We start from the raw sequence: 20556 nt of genomic DNA on the forward strand, positions 1-20556 counted from the left end.
TTTATCATTTTAAAAGGCTAATTGATCGTTAGGAAACCCTTTTGCAGTTATGTTAGCACAGCTGAAAACTGGCCTTCTAGGCAGAGTTGCAAAGAAAAAGCCATATCTCAGACTGGCCAATAAAAAGAAAAGATTAAGATCGGCAAAAGAACACAGACACTGGACAGAGGAACTCTGCCTAGAAGGCCAGCATCCCGGAGTCGCCTCTTCACTGTTGACGTTGAGACTGGTATTTTGAGGGTACTATTTAATGAAGCTGCCAGTTGAGGACTTGTGAGGAATTCTGTTTCTCAAACTAGATACTCTAATGTATTTGTCCTCTTGCTCAGTTGTGCACTGGGGCCTCCTACAACTCTTTCTATTCTGGTTAGAGCCAGTTTGCGCTGTTCTGTGAAGGGAGTAGTATACAGCGTTGTACCAGATCTTCAGTTTCTTGGCAATTTCTCGCATGGAATAGCCTTCATTTCTCAGATAAAGAATAGACTGACGAGTTTCAGGAGAAAGGACTTTGTTTCTGGCCATTTTGAGCCTGTAATCGAACCCACAAATGCTGATGCTCCACAAGAAGGACAGTTTTATTGCTTCTTTAATCAGAACAACAGTTTTCAGCTGTGCTAATATTGCAAAAGGGTTTTCTAACGATCAATTAGCCTTTTAAAATTATAAACTTGGATTAGCTAACACAACGTGCCATTGGAACACAGGAGTGATGGTTGCTGATAATGGGCCTCTGTACGCCTATGTAGATATTCCATTAAAAATCAGCCGTTTCCAGCTATAATAGTCATTTACAACATTAACAATGTCTACACCGTATTTCTGATCAATTTGATGTTATTTTAATGGACTTTTTTTTAAATTTTCTTTCAAAAACAAGGACATTTCTAAGTGACACCAAACATTTGAACAGTAGTGTATATTGCTAAGAATGTGAGAGTAGGGTGACTCCCCTAGCGGGTCTCGAACCCAGGCATGTGCTTATTGGGCTAGTATACAGTAGTTAGGCCCTGTCCAGAAGAAACCCTAACCCCTCCTCCCTAGGCAATTATGTAGATGAAGCAACTTGATAGATGTAAGCAATAATGGTGATTGCACCCGATACCTGATCTGAGACCCGAGCGGGTCGGATCCAGAATTCTAAATAATGTCACGGGTCTGGGTCGGATATCTGGTTTGATTGTTACAGGTCTCGGGTTTGTGTCATTTTAACTGACTTGTCTGGAAGGGCACGTACAGATCTGAACGTTACTTCTGCAGTAGAGAGAGAGAGAGAGATTTTATAATTTATGCTGCTGCTTTTGCTTTTCATGAGAGTGGAGTATGGCGAGTGTAGCTTGTTGTTGTTGTTGGCCAATCATAAGTCATTGAAGCGGCAATAGGCTACAGTCATAGAGCCTCCGTGTGGCAAAAGTTAGGAGATATCTAATCAATGGAAGATGCAATTAAAATGACGGAATTAGAAGTTAAAGGAGAAGGATAGGCTATAACAACCTAGAGCCAACGGGTAGGCTGCTACTTAATATTCTGAATGGAGTTGTTGTTTTTTGTAAATGTAGAATGAGAAAGTGCATGCACTGCAACCTCAATTAACCTAACAGTTAGCTGGCTTAACTAGCTTCTCCGGGTTTGATGCAGTCAAGACAGGTACTATGTAATCATATTTTATGATAAATAGCCTAGCTATGGCAGCTATTAGTCTACTATAGCGCCAGTAGGCTTGGTTGGTTGCTGTCTCTCTCTCCATCCCTGCTCCCTGTGTCACTCATTCACAGTACGGCCCCTCCCCCGCTTGCTAGAGCGGCACCTCTCTCTCCCTCTTGCGCTTTATCAGCTCCGGTTAATAAAGTAACTTAACAAATGTCTAATATTTCAAATATATACGTTGAAAACACTACGTTTAAAGCACTGGGTGTGAGAGTATCCCAAACCTTGCCAACAGACAAAGCACTATGATTGGATCAGGGGTTCACCAATCAGAGCCTTGATTGGCTTGGCAACAAGACATGATTTGTAATTACATATTTTTTGGGGGGGGTGAAACGTGTCTAGAACATACATATTTTAAGTTATGAGAACATGGTAACCGCGGTCTGAGTAAGGTCTATTTGACATGGTCTCTTGGAAACATTCCTTGCACATCACGGGAACATTACTATGAAAACGTTAGTTAATGACCTAATGAGACTCTTAAGGGAACGTTCGACAATATGGTGTGTCCTAAGGGATGACGTCAGCTCTGAAACACTCTTCTGAGATGCTGTCAGTGCGATCCTCTGCGTTGAAAGGCTTGTTACCCTTTTCCTCATCAAAAGAATGATAAACACTGGGACGGTGAGTCACCCAAAGACTAATCCTCAAAATAATAGCGATTAAGCCCCCAGTTTGCAGTGTGCCATCATTTCTCTGCCTCATAAGCTTTTATCCCCACTCTATGAAAAGGATCATTGCGTCTACACTCCTATCATCCATGAATATGGTATCTTTCTCTGGGGAAGTCGAAGACGGGTTGAAAGACGGGGCGGCAGGGTAGCCTAATGGTTAGAGCGTTGGACTAGTAAACGAAAGGTTGAAAGTTCAAATCCCCGAGCTGACAAATTTGTCGTTCTAACCCTGAACAGGCAGTTAACCCACTGTTCCTAGGCCGTCATTGAAATTAATAATTTGTTCTTAATTGACTTGCCTAGTTAAAAAGAAGAGGAAAACTGTTTTACCATCAATTCAATGGATCGTGAATGGCAACTCTTGTGTAGTGTAAAAAATGCATATATATATATACATACTTTCAGACATACACACAACAAATATAAGGGTAAGACTAAAAAGCATGATTCAATGCACAGTCGACCAGTTGAAAACAACGACTGCAAAAGACTGAGTGCGTAGTTAAAAGTGTCAAATGAAGGCCAAAATATGTTATAAAACATTTTTTTTTAAACCTCTAACTATACTTGTAGCCAAAATATTTTTCTGAGACAAATATAAATTCACTCACAGTTGATGTTCGGGTACCGCTTCTATGGAGCAAAACACTACATTTCTTGCCTGGTACTTTTTGTGACTTAATGCTTGAAAGATTATTGAGATCAATTGCAGATTTGTGTGAGAGAGAGGGGGAGAGGGGGGGAGACAGCGAGGGAGAGAATGGGGTGACAGAGAGAGAGAAGAGAGAAAGGGGAAACAGAGAATGAGAGGGGGTGAAGAGAGAGAGTAAGAGAGAGAGAGAGAGTTAGAAAGAGAGGGAGATAGAAAGAAAGAGAGCGTCAAGGTCCCCAAAAGTCACAACTTAGCACAGCACCCAGTTGGAGGTGAAAATGTTCCCCTAGTTTCTGCTTTATCACACACACACACACACACACACACACACACACACACACACACACACACACACACACACACACACACACACACACACACACACACACACACACACACACACACACACACACACATACACACACACACACGCAAGCACAAACACACATTCTATTTAATGGATCCTGATTGCTATTAATGTGTGCTGATGGTAATATCTCCAGGGGTAGTGTTCACCTCCATCAAGATCAAAAGTAATATAATTGGCTATTTAAGCCCCATTTGCTCTCTCTCTCCCTCTCTCGCTCTCTCTTCCCTCTCTCTCTCTCTCTGCTGACCAATCTCTTATAGCTGTACCACAATAGAAATGTGTGTGCCAAGCTGCAGTACTCCAAACTTGATTTGGATTAAGTGCTGTCCTTAATCTTTAAAATATTCTGGTTATTTTTGGACAACTTTGCACATTGAGAGTTCTGCTTAGTGGACAGAAGGACAGAAATGTGTAGATTGAAGTACTCAGTACGGCAGTAGGGATGGGCACGGGTATTCGATTATTCGAATATCCGAACAGACGTTAGTATTCAATTACCTGGCAGAGTATTCTTTTTTGAGAGAAAGGCTTTGACTAAAATACAATCAAATTATCTGTGACATTGCTACATAGCCAACAAGGATAGACCATTACATTCAAAATTATTATAAAACTAGTGATGCACCGATATGACATTTTTGGCCGATATACGATATTTTCCTGGCCCAAAAAAACCCTGACACCGATAACTGATATTTAAAATGTTAGCGACCTTTTAAGCATTCTAGTGCAGTTAAATAGTTAACACACACACATGGACGCAGCGGTCTAAGGCACTGCATCTCAGTGCAAGAGGCGTCACTACAGTCCCTGGTTCGATTCCAGGCTGTATCACAACCGGCCGTGATTGGGAGTCCCATAGGGCGGCGCACAATTGGCCCAGCGTCGTCCGGGTTTGGCCCGGGGTAAGCCATCATTGTATATAAGAATTTGTTCTTAACTGACTTGCCTAGTTAAATAAAGGTTACACACACCACACTGACCAAAAAGTTATTTTGTTGGCATTTACATATGTCCCCATTACCAGTAAAACATCATCAAAACCTATTTCTTTCGCTTACTTGCTGTGCTGTTTCGTTGTTCATTTGTTCAGTCATTTCATTCTCAACCAGGATTTTTATGGAACGCCGTTTGGGTCTTTGCCAAATAAGCTTGTTGATCAATCAGGACCTGAATATGACTGCACGTCACATAATAATTTAACGCCTTCATACATTTTTTATGTAGTTATTACACATTGATTACAATATCACTCGTATTTCATATGTCACAACGATTCATCGATACGTATGCTATGTAATGCTTTATTACCAACGCGGTATTGTAAACACGTTGATCGTGGCCGGTCTTTACTTGTTTGCAAACTTTTTTGTACAGCTTTGATAGTGCTACTGATAGTAATGGTGGCGCTTGGCTTGCATGTGCAAATTCAGAACACACTACATTCTATAATAGACCTGTGTTATTTGACGTGTCAAATTAAACACTTATTTAACGTGTCAAATAGTTTTATTGTCAAATAGTGTTATTTGACGTGGATCCTTTTTGACACTCAAAGACCCAAACGGCGTTCCATAGTATGTCGCAAAGCTAATAGCAGTGACGACATTACTGTGTAACTCCGGTAGGGCAACATCTGAAAAATAGCGCACTTGGTAGTGTGTACCGGTGCTCGACCAGTCGTGAAAGCCAACATCACCCACAATAGAGAATGGTTGATTGTCAAGGGCAATGAATTCCATTATCTTGGCGTTAATGGATTTCACCTTTGAGTTATCTCGCCGAAATGTTCTTTCTCTTTCAAATGACTGCTCGACTTGTTAACTGCTCGATCCACACAGCAGACATTGTGGGCTAGGTTAGGAATTCTGTGTTGCACGTGTAGCGCAAAATTTTACGTAGCGTCATTACGTCATGTACCTACGTTATATAGCTATGCACGTCAGCTTTGACATCGGTTTTGCACATCGGCGTTAAACTAGACATCGGGCCGATACTGATGTTGCCATTTTTAGCTAATATCGTCCGATTCCGATATGTTCACCGATATATATGACTGTTTTATGACAGTTTTTATGACTGCTCCCCATAAAAAAGACACGCCCCGGTAGCCTACACCCAATACCTCAACTTGTTGTTATTGTCGGTCAATCGAAGTGGCGCTACAGTCAGAGGCTCCATGTGTAGCAAATGACGTTAAGTGAGATTTAAAATTCCGGAATTAAGTTGGCTAAATGAGAAGGAGTAGGCTACAATGATCACCCAACAGATAGGCTGTTGTTTCATATGAATGGGGTTGTTGTAGACAAGGACGGGAAGCGCTAAATAGCCTCAATTAGCCTAACTACTTTAGCTAGCTGGCTAAATTAGCTGGCTACTGTAGCCAGGTAGCTTCTTTACAACAATTTGATGCGGTCAAGACAAGCACTACCAGATGGTTTGATATATAACCTATTGCAGCAACAAGTTTGTCTAACTAGCTTGAGTCGGTTTGGATTTTCTCTCTCTCTCTCTCTCTCTCTCTCGCTCTGACTGTCACACACACACCGGCCCCTGAAATACACTTGTATTTCAACTATCTGGATAAATTTCATGATATTATTCGAATAGCAAAATAATTTCGAATTCTCATCCCTATACGGCAGTCAGAATTTATTTGAAGGAGAGGTGTGGCTTTGTATTAATTTCCATTGAAAATGTCCACAAGATGTCAGTCTTTGAGTGCACAAGGATGATAGGAATTCAGAGTCTACAAAGTAGCTTGGGAAGTGTGTTGATCACCTCCAGTTGACATCACCAATACAGCAAAGAGGTATCAGTTGAATTCTAGCCTTAGCCCATTGTCTTACGCCAGATAGTATGTCAGGTAGAATTGACAACACCTGTTGGAAGACAATGGATTTTCAGCATCTGTATGTCTTCCACCCACCCTCTACAGGTACACTGTCCCAGGCCAACCCCCTCCTGGCCTCCCTATCCCTCCCGGGACGGCCCCTCCAGACCCAGCTGGACATCAAGCACTTCCTGCCGCTCCACGTCAACGCCTCCTCCCCCCTCAACCTCTTCCCCAACTTCAACATGGTGAGCTGCTCTCACACACACACACATGCATGTAGACAGGCATGCACACACTAGGGTTGGGTGGTATCCAGATTTTCATACCGTTTCTGTACCATACCGGGGTATACGCAATTTTTTATTACATTTTTTTTTTGCCACACAAAACTATTTAGGCAACAGGGATCTTGATCCAGGAGGGGATTTGCACGTATCTGTTCTAATCAAGAAGCTTGATCTTGACATCTAGCCACTTAGCTAGCAAGTTAGCAAACCAAATGCATAGCTGGAACACAAGGCTTGATAATTTATTTGACACATCTTTGATTTCTTATAGTTCGACTATATTTGTAGTTATAAGCAGTGGCGTAGCACGCGCCCCTGCAGCCCCCGCTAGGCGGGGGTGCCCCCAACCCACATTTTTTTAATATATATTTTTGGGGAGGTATTGAAAATCATATCGTTTGTATTTCAAAATACTCCGGTATACGGTATAAACGGTATATCGCCAAAGCACACACACAAGCATTCATGCGTATGTTCATGTACACACACACACACACACACACACACACACACACACACACACACACACACACACACACACACACACACACACACACACACACACACACAATGTTCGGAAGTATGTCCAGTTCCTATCTTATTACCTGTTCCTCTATGTACTTGATGACATGTATACACATACTGTACATCTATGAACTCCAAAACATACCTTGTCACATCTTTTGGATTAGGCGTGTTGTGGCAAGTGCAGGCGGAAGTGACATCACACCACTCAAATATGGAGAAGCTGCACATGGAGAGATCCATGATTGACTGTTAGTTTTTCTATTTGATGGCCTCATACAGGGATGCTCAACTACAGTCCTGGAGGGCAGCAGTGTCGGCTGGCTGTCTTCTTATGTCTTTGCCTCACAATATCAGACCAAATTATTTTGTTCGGAAATCTCTCGCCAATCAAGAAATCAGCAGGGCCCTCGAGGTCTGGCGTTGTGCAATCCTCCCTGACCTTAGTTGTAGGGGTGGTTGTAGGAGTGGTCATGGACAACAACCCTCCTGAGGAGCTATGAACCCTGCAGGCTTTTCCTCAAGCCCTTCTCAAACATACCTTGATTAGGGTCGTGTTCATGAGGCCACAAACGGAATCAAACAGACTGAAACAGGGAATACCTGGACTAATTTTCCCTTTCCGTTGCGAAGCTTTCTAAAAGTTTTCCGTTGTGTGCCCTGATGAACATGAGCCAGGTATTTTAGAGCAAAGGCCTACAGGAGAGTAGCTCCCCAGGAGGGTTGGTTGACCACCCATGTAATAGTTAGACACCACTAAATCTGAGTAATGTTTGTGTTTAGTCTGGCTTGTTTTGTGTGCGACAGATGGACCCGGTTCAGAAGGCGGTTATCAACCACACGTTCGGTGTTGCACCGCCCAAGAGGAAACAGATCATCTCCTGCAACATCTGTCACCTCCGCTTCAACTCCACCGTAAGTCAGTCAACTCCGTTGCAACAATACTACAGGCTGAAGCTATCCTCCTCTCTTGTCAGATCGTTCATCACTCTGACGGTGTACGTGTGCGTGTGTGCGCATGCGTGCTCCTGTTCCTCTATCTTTGTGAAAGTTGTGTGTGTTGTGTTGTTGTTGTTGTCGCTGAGCCTTCCTCCACCTATCAGCCAGAAAAAGCATTAAACCCAGACACCCTCTCTCTGCTGGCATCCAAATCCCCACATAGAAGAACCATCACAGTCCACACACACAAAAACTGACACTCACACTCACACTCACTGAGCACACAGAGACACATGAACACAGAGGGAATGCTCAATACATCTGTAGACTGCTCCGTTCACGAGAACTAATTACATTTTTGGGGCTCAAGCTATGCTTTTCAATTAATTGAAGAACTGCTTGATGGGGCTGTGATGTACTGTATACAGTATATATACAGTGCATTTGGAAAGTATTCAGACCCCTTGACTTTTTCCACATTTTATTACTTTACAGCCTTATTCTAAAATTTCCCCCCGTCAATCTACACACAATACCCCATAATGACAAAGGGAAAACAGGTTTTTTGAATTTTTTGCAAATTCATACAAATGTGAAAAACAGAAATATCTTATTTACATAAGTATTCAGACCCTTTGCTATGAGACTCGAAATTGAGCTCAGGTGCATCTTGGTTCCATTGATCATGCTTGAGATTTTTCTACAACTTGATTGGAGTCCAGGTGTGATAAATTCAATTGATTGGACATTATTTGGAAAGGCACACACCTGTCTATAGAAGGTCCCACAGTTGACAGTGCATGTCAGAGCAAAAACCAAGCCATGAGGTCGAAGGAATTGTCCGTAGAGCTCCGAGACAGGATTGTGTTGAGGCACAGATCTGGGGAAGGGTACCAAAACATTTCTGCAGCATTGAAGGTCCCCAAGAACACAGTGGCCTCCATCATTCTTGAATGGAAGAAGTTTGGAACCATCAAGACTCATCCTAGAGCTGGCCGCCTGGCCAAACTCAGCAATCAGGGGAGAAGGGCCTTAGTCAGGGAGGTGACCAAGAACCCAATGGTCACTCTGGCAGAGCTCCAGATTTAATCTGTAGAGATGGGAGAACCTTCCAGAAGGACAACCATCTCTGCAGCACTCCACCAATCAGGCTTTTATGGTAGAGTGACAAGATGGAAGCCACTCCTTAGTAAAAGGCACATGACAGCCTGCTTGGAGTTTGCCAAAGGCACCTAAAGACTCTCAGACCATAAGAAACAAGATTCTCTGGTCTGATGAAACCAAGATTGAACTCTTTGGCCTGAATACCAAGCATCACTTCTGGAGGAAACCAGGCACCATCCCTACGGTGAAGCATGGTGGTGACAGCATCATGCTGTGGGGATATTTTTCAGCAGCAGGTACTGGGAGACTGGTCAGGAACGAGGGAAAGATAAACGGAGCAAAGTACAGAGAGATCCTTAATGAAAACCTGTTCCAGAGCACTCAGGACCTCAGACTGGGGCGATGGTTCACCTTCCAACAGGACAATGACCCTAAGCACACAGCCAAGACAACGCAGGAGTGGCTTCGGGACAAGTCTCGGAATGTCTTTGAGTGGCCCAGCCAGAGCCCGGACTTGAACCTGATCGACCATCTCTGGAGAGCAGCGATGCTCCGCATCCAACCTGACAGAGCTTGAGAGGATCTACAGAGAATAATCTGAGAAACTCCCCAAATACAGGTGTGCCAAGCTTGTAGCGTCATACCCAAAAAGACTCGAGGCTGTTATTGCTGCCAAAGGTGCTTCAACCATGTACTGAGTAAAGGATCTGAATACTTATGTAAATGTGATATTTCAGTTTTAAATTTTTTATACATTTTCAATAATAAAAACCCCCAACTGTTTTTGCTTTGTCATTATGGGGTATTGTGTGTGGATTGATGAGGGTGGAAAACAATGTAATCAATTTTAGAATAAGGCTGTAATGTATCAAAATATGGAAAAAGTCAAGGGGTCTGAATACTTTCCAAATGCACTGTATGAACTGTGTAACTAGTTACCAGGTTGTTTGCCAAAATCCTTTCCCCTTTGCTAATTTCTTGTCATTTTTGGTTGCTGTTCTGATGCTGAGATCCAGGGATCTCTTCTCCTCTCATACTGTTTCTTTGTCTCCTCCATGACCAGAACCAGGCTGAGGCTCACTACAAGGGCCACAAACACGCACGCAAGCTGAAATCCATGGACGCCCAGAGGAACCGTCAGAGGGGCCAGGGCTCCATGGCAGGGAGGGAGAGAGACAGGGAGAGGGGGAAGACTGGAGTGGAAAAGTCCCTACCAGCACTGATGGACCCCAGCCTCACAGAAGGAACAGGTAAAATACCAGGTCTGGAAAAAAAGCTCCCCCCTCGCCTGCTCTCCTCCTTCCTTTGAAGTAAGGCTTGAGATCTGATTGCAATCAGCAATTAGGATTCATGTCAGATCAGTGATCATAGCAAGGAATGTGCATGCGGAGGATGTCGTTTTGACGTGTAGGAGCGGAGCTGTTGTTGTAAGCTATCCTGGAATTCACATTGATTATGGTTCTGTTTCACGATTGTTTCAATTCACTGAATAAGTGTGGATTCCAGGCTTATTGTAACCCTGTTTTCTGTTCGCAAAACACAGCACAGAAACAGCACAGAAACTTGCCCATAATAACCATTTTAGGTAGACAAGACAGCTACTCTTAATCCAAGTTTGGAAAGCTACTGCTAGGGATTGCATTGCATGCAACGCATTTTCATGACAGTTGTGTTGAATCCGCTTTAAGATCACAGATTTCTCACGGACATCGTAAAAAGCTAAGTTACGGTAGGAGATCATTCCTGCTCTAAATATTTTTTTGCATTTTAGTGCCATTTTGTGGACAGAAAATGTTGCCCATACCGTTTACCGATCAAAACAGTATCTTTGTCTTCCTGTTATTTTGTCTCTTTGTCTTGTCATTTGTCAAGCCATTTTTCTCATCTGAAAATAGCCCCATCTCCTGTCGCTCCTTCCTTCGCCGTATTTACTAGACTCATCTTTGTTTTCTATTGATTCTCTCCATACTTCGTTCACCATAATTCAATTCCATTTAATGACATAATGATAGAGCCTTTATATCCAGGGTAACCATGGCAATTGATTAATGGAGAGAAAGGGAGAGATAAAGGGAGAGAGAGAAAGGGACAGTGAGGGAGAAAGGGAGAAAGAGTGAGAGAAAGGTAAGAAATTATTGATTTATTACTAACAGTCTCGTATATTCCTGTCTTTGACCATCGTTTTTATATGTTTACTTTGACAATGTACAGTGCTTTCAGAAAGTATTCACAGCCCTTGACTTTTCCAAATTGTATTGTTTTACAGCCTGAATTTAAAATGGATTTGATTGAGATTGTTTTTGTCACTGACCTACAGACAATACCCAATAATATCAAAGTAAAATTATGTTTTTCTAAATTTTGACGAACTAATTCAAAATGAAAAGCTGAAATGTCTTGAGTCAATAAGTATTCAACCCCTTTATAATGGCAAGCCTAAATAAGCTCAGGAATAAAAATTGGTCATATAATAAGTTGCATGGACTCAATCTGTGTGCAATAATAGTGTTTAACATTATTTTTGAATGACTACCTCATCTCTGTACCCCACACAGTTGAGCAGTGAATTTCGAACACACATTCAACCACAAAGGCCAGGGAGGTTTTCCAATGCCTCGCAAAGAAGGGCACCTATTGGTAGATAGTTTTGTTTTTTTAAAGCAGACATTGAATATCCCTTTGAGCATGGTGAAATTATTAATTACACTTTGGATGGTGTATGAATACACCCAAACACTACAAAGATACAGGCTTCCTTCCTAACTCAGTTGCCGGAGAGGAAGGAAACTACTCAGGGATTTCACTGTGAGGCCAATGCTGACTTTAAAACAGTTACAAATCAAAAAAAAATTATATAGCCCTTCGTACATCAGCTGATATCTCAAAGTGCTGTACAGAAACCCAGCCTAAAACCCCAAACAGCAAGCAATGCAGGTGTAGAAGCACGGTGGCTAGGAAAAACTCCCTAGAAAGGCCAAAACCTAGGAAGAAACCTAGAGAGGAACCAGGCTATGAGGGGTGGTCAGTCCTCTTCTGGCTGTGCCGGATGGAGATTATAACAGAACATGGCCAAGATGTTCAAATGTTCATAAATGACCAGCATGGTCAAATAATAATAATCACAGTAGTTGTCGAGGGTGCAGCAAGTCAGCACCTCAGGAGAAAATGTCAGTTGGCTTTTCATAGCCGATCATTAAGAGTATCTCTACCGCTCCTGCGGTCTCTAGAGAGTTGAAAACAGCAGGTCTGGGACAGGTAGCACGTCCGGTGAACAGGACGAGTTTAATGGTTGTGATACGAGAAAACTGAGGATGGGTCAACAATATTGTAGTTACTCCACAATACTAACCTATTTGACAGAGTGAAAAGAAGGACGCCTGTACAGAATACAAATATTCCAATACATGCATCTTGTTTGCAATAAGACACTAAAGTAATACTGTAACAAAGCAATTCATTTTTTACCTGAATACAAAGTGTTATGTTTGGAGCAAATCCAATACAACAGATTACTGAGTAGCACTCTCCATATTTTCAAGCATAGTGGTGGCTGCATCATGTTATGGGTATGCTTGTAATCGTTAAGGACTGGGGAGTTTTTCATAATAAAAAATAAACGTAATGGAGCTAAGCACAGGCAAAATCCTAGAGGAAAACCTGGTTCAGTCTGCTTTCCACCAGACACTGGGAGATTAATTCAACTTTCAGCAGGACAATAACCTACATAAGGGACGCATGTGGCAGCTCCCTTATGATTGATGAGGATTTTCATAGGGCAAATGGACGGTCCCTTACTAGACGGGCGCTATTAAAATAGGCCGACGGCCTCAGGTCGCCCCCCAAAGCCTTGTCTTCCGGGAAGTAAAAAAAAAAGTTTCCAGGAGACTCGGTTTCCGAGATATAAATTTATTTTATTTTAATTTCTGCTGTTCTGGAAAATTCCACCATATGACGACTGACTGTATATGGCAACTGGACATTTCATAACCAAATGGACGTGGCTGTTTCTCGTAAACGGAACAGACTTCAAAGACGAAACTCAGTGAGCACAGGGGTGTCCAAATGTACTTTAGCCCAGAAACAAGATGGTGTCGAGGCCACAACACTCTTTGAGTTAATGCACATTTTGTGGGATTTAAGGTCGAAAACGGTAATACAGCGCTATTTTGACCGCTTCACGTCAAAGTACATAGGAAGGAAAAATAGAACCAGACATTAATCTATCGTATTTTACGATCGTACAAGGTCCATTTCATGATGCTAAAACAAATGTGTGTTTTTAAAATGTATTTATAGATCCAGTTGATGCGTGTTAAGGCGAATCCGTTAAGGCAGGTTTCGGAGCTCTACGTGATTTCTGTGATTTTCTGTACTCTCACACACACACAGCCAAGATGGAGTGACACAGTGTGGGGCTTACAGACACACAGAGCCTGCAATAGTTACCGCCGTTCGAACCATTAAAGAGCTCTGAAACTTTATTAAACTATTCTAGAGCTTAAGTTGGTAGTGCACGGTGAGTTATGTGGCTCTAGAAGGTTCTCAGGCCGAGAAACAGCCTCGTCCATTTGCAATATCTTCAATTCATTTTTAACGTTGCGAAAATGACGACATGTCGAAAAGTCCCAGAATCACAATACTAGGTGCATTGAAACCACCTCGGCCCCATAGAGACGGACCCTACAAGTCTCTGTCCGATGGAAATTTTCAGCAGTAATTAAGGTCGCTGCTCGGGCTCCGAATGACCTATCGAGCCAAAACTCGGGATTCTGGGTTGCCTCAGCTAGGCCTACACATGATGTCAGAACTGGACCCGCAGCTAGAACGTAACTACATGTTTTAAGTTTTTTATTGTTTTAGCAGAAGGCGCTGTGAATTTTGGGTCGGCTCTGAAATATGTGAAAGTTGGCTTCTAAACTAGTTGGACAAAGTGGGTTTAGTGTCAGTATGTATCAGTTTGGTGTCAGTATGATATCTTATTGACTAATGGATGGCGGACTTGATGGCTGACTTATTGTCCATTTCCAATAAGTTTAAACAGTGATTTACCATCACCAAATGGACAGGCTGAAATCAACCCCAACGAGCGATGTGGAAGAACCACTATCACTGCTAGGCCATCCCGAGTTCAACGAGCCAGACAATTGGGCATTTCAGCAATATATTAGAGCACCAACGATAAATTCTGACTTCCTATGATCACATATGACAAATAGACCTGGTTAATTCAGGGCTTAACATAGTGATATATATAATTTGGTCAGAATATAGGCCATCTCGACATTATATATGCCATTTGCACATGGTTCACTGACTCACTGTCATATAAAATATATTTTATTTGTTTAACACTTGTTTGATTACTACATGATTCCATATGTGTTATTTCATAGTTTTGATGTCTTCACTATTATTCTACAATGTAGAACATAGTAAAAAATAAAGAAAAACCCTTGAATTAGTAGGTGTGTCCAAAACTTTTGACTGGTAGAGTAAATCTACTTGAAAATCTATGGCATGACCTGTAAATGGTTGTCTAGCAATGATCAAGAACCAATTTGCCAGAGCTTGAAGAATAGAAAATAATAATAATAATGCAAATCCAGGTGTGGAATGCTCTTAGTGACCCACAACAAAATGTGGAATAAGTCGAGGGGAATGAATACTTTCTGAAGGCACTGTAAGTGTTGTACATTCCATGTCAATAAAGTATATTGAATTGAAATGAAATATTCAGAGAACAACAAACAGAGAGATGTAGAAATCCAAGATGGCGTAGCAGTCCTCTTTTGTCCTCGTCTTGTCGTGTCCCGTGTATATATATTTTTATATATTTTTCTTCGCATATCTTTTTTATATATTTTTCGAAAACCCAAATTCAAAACACTTTCCTGCAACACGCCTCACTCAATGTGGTGCAGATCTGTTTTTTCTAAAGTATTATTCACCTCGAATCCAGAATCCCCCAACAGAAGCTAGCCAGCTCACTAGCTCCTAGCTAGTAGTCAGCTAACCACTGCTATCGGTCATCAGCTAACCTTTAGCTCGGAAAGCTCTCGCCGGTTTGTACAACGCGACTCAAACCAGAGCTAATCGGACCTATTTTCTCTCCATATCCCCGGATTCCTACTGCAAGCTCTGGCCATTTTTCACCTGGATATTCGCAGCTAGCTAGCTGCTATCCGAGTACTGGCTAACGTCAGTCCCGGAGCAAGCACCAATTAGCCTGGAGCTAGCCCATGCTAGGCCCTTTCTCCCTCTAAGGCCCTTCTGCTAGCTTGCTAGCCCCGGCCTGCTATCTGTCTGAATCGCCGTGTCTCCAGCCAGCCTGAAATTTCTGTTCCCTAACTATAACATTTTCCGACACGATAGAACTGCCAAAGGGGGCGGTGTTGGAATCTACTGCAGAGATAGCCTGCAGAGTTCTGTCTTACTATCCAGGTCTGTACCCAAACAATTCAAACTTCTACTTTTAAAATGCCATCTTTCCAGAAACAAGTCTCTCACTTTTGCAGCTTGCTATAGACCACCCTCTGCCCCCAGCTGTGCCCTGGACACCATATGTGAATTGATTGCCCTCCATCTATCTTCAGAGCTCGTGCTGCTAGTGACCTAAACTGTGACATGCTTAACTCCCCGGCCATCCTACAATCTCAGCTTGATGCCCTCAATCTCACACAAATTATCAATGAACCCACCAGGTACAACCTCAAATCCGTAAACACGGGCACCCTCATAGATATCATCCTAACCAACTTGCCCTCCAAATACACCTCTGCTGTTTTCAACCAAGATCTCAGCGATCACTGCTTCATTGCCTGCATCCGTAATGGGTTTGCGGTCAAACGACCACCCCTCATCACTGTCAAACGCTCCCTAAAACACTTCAGCGAGCAGGCCTTTCTAATTGACCTGGCCCGGGTATCCTGGAAGGATATTGACCTCATCCCGTCAGAAGGATGCCTGGTTATTCTTTAAAAGTGCCTTCCTCACCATCTTAAATAAGCATGCCCCATTCCAAAAAATTTAGAACCAGGAACAGAGAAGCTCTTGGTTCTCTCCAGACCTGACTGCCCTTTGACCAGCACAAAAACATTATGTGGCGTTCTGCATTAGCATCGAACAGCCCCCGTGATATGCAACTTTTCAGGGAAGTTAGGAACAAATATACACATGCAGTTAGGATCGCTAAGGCTAGCTTTTTCAAGCATAAATTTGCATCCTGTAGCACAAACTGAAGAAGTTCTGGGACACTGTAAAGTCCATGGAGAATAAGAGCACCTCCTCCCAGCTGCCCAATGCACTGAGGCTAGGAAAACTGCTACAACCGATAAATCCACTATAATTGAGAATTTCAATAAGCATTTTTCTACGGCAGGCCATGCTTTCCACCTGGCTACCCCTACCCCGGTCAACAGCCCTGCGCTCCCCACAGCAACTCGCCCAAACCTCCCCCACTTCTCCTTCACCCAAATCCAGATAGCTGATGTTCTGAAAAAGCTGCAAAATCTGGACCCATACAAATCAGCCGGGCTAGTCAATCTGGACCCTCTCTTTCTAAAATGATCTGCCGAAATTGTTGCAACCCCTATTACTAGCCTGTTCAACATCTCTTTCGTATCGTCTGAGATTCCCATAGATTGGAAAGCTGAGACCATCCCCCTCTTCAAAGGGGGAGACACTCTAGACCCAAACTGCTACAGACCTATATCTATTCTACCCTGCCTTTCTAAGGTCTTTGAAAGCCAAGTTAACAAACAGATTACCGACCATTTCGAATCCCACCGTACCTTCTCCGCTATGCAATCTGGTTTCAGAGCTGGTCATGGGTGCACCTCAGCCACGCTCAAGGTCCTAAACGATATTATAACCGCCATCGATAAGAGACATTGCTGTGCAGCCATATTCATCGACCTGGCTAAGGCTTTCGACTCTGTCAATCACAACATTCTTATTGGCAGACTCAACAGCCTTGGTTTCCCAAATGATTGCCTCACCTGTTTCACCAACTACTTCTCTGATAGAGTTCAGTGTGTCAAATCGGAGGGCCTGTGGTCCGTACCTCTGGCAGTCTCTATGGGGGTGCTACAGGGTTCAATTCTCGGGCCGACTCTCTTCTCTGTATACATCAATGATGTCGCTCTTGCTACTGGTGATTCTTTGATCTACCTCTACGCAGACGACACCATTCTGTATACCTCTGGCCCTTCTTTGGACACTGTGTTAACTAACCTCCAGATGAGCTTCAATGCCATACAACTCTCCTTCCGTGGCCTGCAACTGCTCTTAAATGCAAGTAAAACTAAATGCATGCTCTTCAACCGATCGCTGCCCGCACCTGCCCGCCCGTCCAGCATCACTCCTCTGGACGGTTCTGACTTAGAATATGTGGACAACAACAAATACCTAGGTGTCTGGTTAGACTGTAAACTCTCCTTCCAGACTCACATTAAACATCCCCAATCCAAAATTAAATCTAGAATTGGCTTCCTATTTCGCAACAAAGCATCCTTCACTCATGCTGCCAAACATACCCTCGTAAAACAAAATAGCCTCCAATACCCTACTCAATACATTGGATGCAGTCTATCACAGTGCCATCCATTTTGTCATCAAAGCCCCATATACTACCCACCACTGCGACCTGTACACTCTCCGTTGCTGGCCCTCGCTTCATACTCGGCGCCAAACCCACTGGCTCCAGGTCATCTACAAGCCTCTGCTAGGTAAAGCCCCACCTTATCTCAGCTCACTGGTCACCATAGCAGCACCCACCCGTGGCACGCGCTCCAGCAGGTATATCTCACTGGTCATCCCCAAAGCCAATTCTTCCTTTGACTGCCTCTCCTTCCAGTTCTCTGCTGCCAATGACTGGAACGAACTGCAAAAACCACTGAAGCTGGAGACTCTTACCTCCCTCACTAGCTTTAAACACCAGCTGTCAGAACAGCTCACAGATCACTGCACCTGTACATAGCTCATCTGTAAACAGCTTTTCGTTTGTTTTTGTCTAATTGTTTTCACCTGTTCCTTGTTGGGGTTTTGGGATGGGTGTTATTTAAGTTCGTTTATCCCGCTGGTGTTTGTGCGGGCTTGTTGTTATTTCACGTTAGTGGTGTTTGTGTTCTTTTGGGTTTTCGCTGTCCGGTATTTTAGTAACTATGGTTTTGGGTTTGTTGCGCCTGTGTTTTGTGCTTCACCCATGTTTGTAACTGGTTACTGTGCTAAAGGACATTAAAGCGTTTTTCCCGTCAACCTTCTGCTCTCTGCGTCTGACTCCACACCCATCACTCTACAGACGTTACACATACTGTATTTATTTATTTATCTTGCTCCTTTGCACCCCAGTATCTCTACTTGCACATTAATCTTCTGCACATTCTACCATTCCAGTGTTTAATTGCTATATTGTAAATACTTCGCCATCATGGCCTATTTATTGCTGTATATAGATTTTTCTACTGTATTATTGATTGTATGTTTGTTTATTCCATGTGTAACTCTGTGTTGTTGTATGTGTCGAACTGCTTTGCTTTATCTTGGCCAGGTCGCAGTTGCAAATGAGAACTTGTTCTCAACTAGCCTACCTGGTTTAATAAAGGTGGGGAAAAAAAGAAATGTAGACACACTTATTTTAAATAATCATTTTAAATGATCAAATCAATTCTATCTATGTATGTATCTAGAGAGACAGGTACTGTAGAGAGAGGCTGAACAGGCTACCAGGGCTCCTGAGTGGCGTAGCGGTCTAAGGCACTGCATCTCAGTGCTAGAGGCGTCACTACAGACCCTGGTTTGATTTCAGGCTGTATCACAACCGGACGTGATTGGGAGTACCATAGGGCGGTGCACAATTGGCCCAGCGTCGTCCAAGTTAGGGTTTGCCTGGGGTAGGCTGTCATTGTAAATAAGAATTTGTTCTTAACTGACTTGCCTAGTTAAATAAAGGTTAAATAAAAAAATACCAGTGTTGAGCAATGCTCTCAGTAAACAGAATTTACATCTGCCAGTGTTTTTAATTTAATCCAGCTCTCACTTGAATCCACTGTCTTATGCTGCCTGATATAGTTGCCAAATGAATGCTGGCCTTTCTCCCCCCATGTAGCTCTAACCCCATTGTCTTACGTCAGATAGAGACTAGAGTCAGGTGAGGGACTAATGCTGTGTAAGACTGAAGCCACCTGTCGGAAGACAATTTAACCTCAATCCCTGTTTGTATGTGAATACCACATGTATGATAACTCTCATACAGCAACGTCTCTCTCTCTCCCCAGGCCTGCTCTCGTCTCCCCAGCTCCCCACCAGACCGAAGCTGGATGACACCCTCCAGGGGGTCTCCCCCACCCCTATGCCCATCTCGGAGACCTCTTCCCTGGACGTCTTGGCCCTCATCTCCCCCCAGGTCTCTCCTGCTGTCTACCAGCTCTCAGAGCTCACGTCAGACGGTAGCCCTATGGAGGGCCCCAGCCCGACCCCAGACTCCAATCCGTCACTGGAGGGCCAGGGGGAGTCCCCAGGGGCACCAGGAGGAGAAGAGGAGACTAGGCAGCGCAAAAAGAGCCCCCCCACCAAGCAGCACCTCCACTGTCCCATGTGCAAAATCACAGTCAACTCCTCGTCCCAGCTAGAAGCCCACTATAGCGGTATGCACTGCAATATGTCTATATGGCTACTTGCACAGCATTTGCTATTGAGTGATAAGTAGATACTATTTAAATGCTGACCTATGATTCTGATTAAATAACATTTTTAACTGATAAATGAATCAATAGCTATGTGGTCGTGTCTGTGATGTGTCTGTGCTGTTCTAGGCTCCAAACACAAGCAGATGCTGGAGGGCCAGGCGGGTGCTCAGGCGCGACGCAGAGGCAAGGTAATGTCATTGCCTAGGCCGACATGCAGGAGCAAGCAGGCAATCAGCAGCAAGGCCAGGGTGTCCCTGGCTAGCCAACCGTTCCACTGCGAGATGTGCGAGGTGTCCGTCAACTCGGAGACGCAGCTCAAACAGGTGTGTGTGTTTGTGAGTGTTTCTGAGTGTGTGTAGTACAGCCTCAAAATATATATGCCATGCACTCAGTCCTTGCATTTGGAGCTGCCTATGAATTTGAGAGGGGTTACATTTCCCTAGCCCCATCCCTCAGCTGTAGACCAATACAAGTGGGATTTTCGAATGAATCCCAGAATGTAGCTTTTAAGGGATGTTTCACTCAGTATAAAACCTAACATGCTTTGCTTTTGTCCCTCAGCACATGAGCAGCAGAAGACACAAAGATCGGTTGTCAGGAAAGCCCCAGAAACCGAAGTTCAGCCCTTATACTAAGAGCCAGCCAAACCCTGTTTTAGCGGTGAGTGTCCGTCCAACACACACACGCACGCACGCACGCACACACACACACACACACACACATACACATACACACCAACTACCCCTCCTGTCCTGCCCATTCATTCCCACACAGCCA

The 20556-nt window shown here is 43.5% G+C and overlaps 1 protein-coding gene across 1 annotated transcript in view; it reads left to right on the forward strand.

Moving 5' to 3' along the window:
- LOC120045777 (zinc finger protein 385C-like) overlaps positions 1 to 20556 on the forward strand; it is a 75776-nt gene that overhangs the window by 51440 nt on the left and 3780 nt on the right. The window contains exons 4-9 of the mRNA XM_038990707.1: positions 6356 to 6484; positions 7859 to 7966; positions 10158 to 10344; positions 19369 to 19737; positions 19906 to 20102; positions 20341 to 20445. Of these exons, the coding sequence (XP_038846635.1) occupies positions 6356 to 6484; positions 7859 to 7966; positions 10158 to 10344; positions 19369 to 19737; positions 19906 to 20102; positions 20341 to 20445 (1095 nt within the window). The remainder of the gene's footprint in view (positions 1 to 6355; positions 6485 to 7858; positions 7967 to 10157; positions 10345 to 19368; positions 19738 to 19905; positions 20103 to 20340; positions 20446 to 20556) is intronic.

The sequence above is a fragment of the Salvelinus namaycush genome, chromosome 4 (genome assembly GCF_016432855.1).
Source record: "Salvelinus namaycush isolate Seneca chromosome 4, SaNama_1.0, whole genome shotgun sequence".
In the NCBI taxonomy this organism is placed as follows: domain Eukaryota; kingdom Metazoa; phylum Chordata; class Actinopteri; order Salmoniformes; family Salmonidae; genus Salvelinus; species Salvelinus namaycush.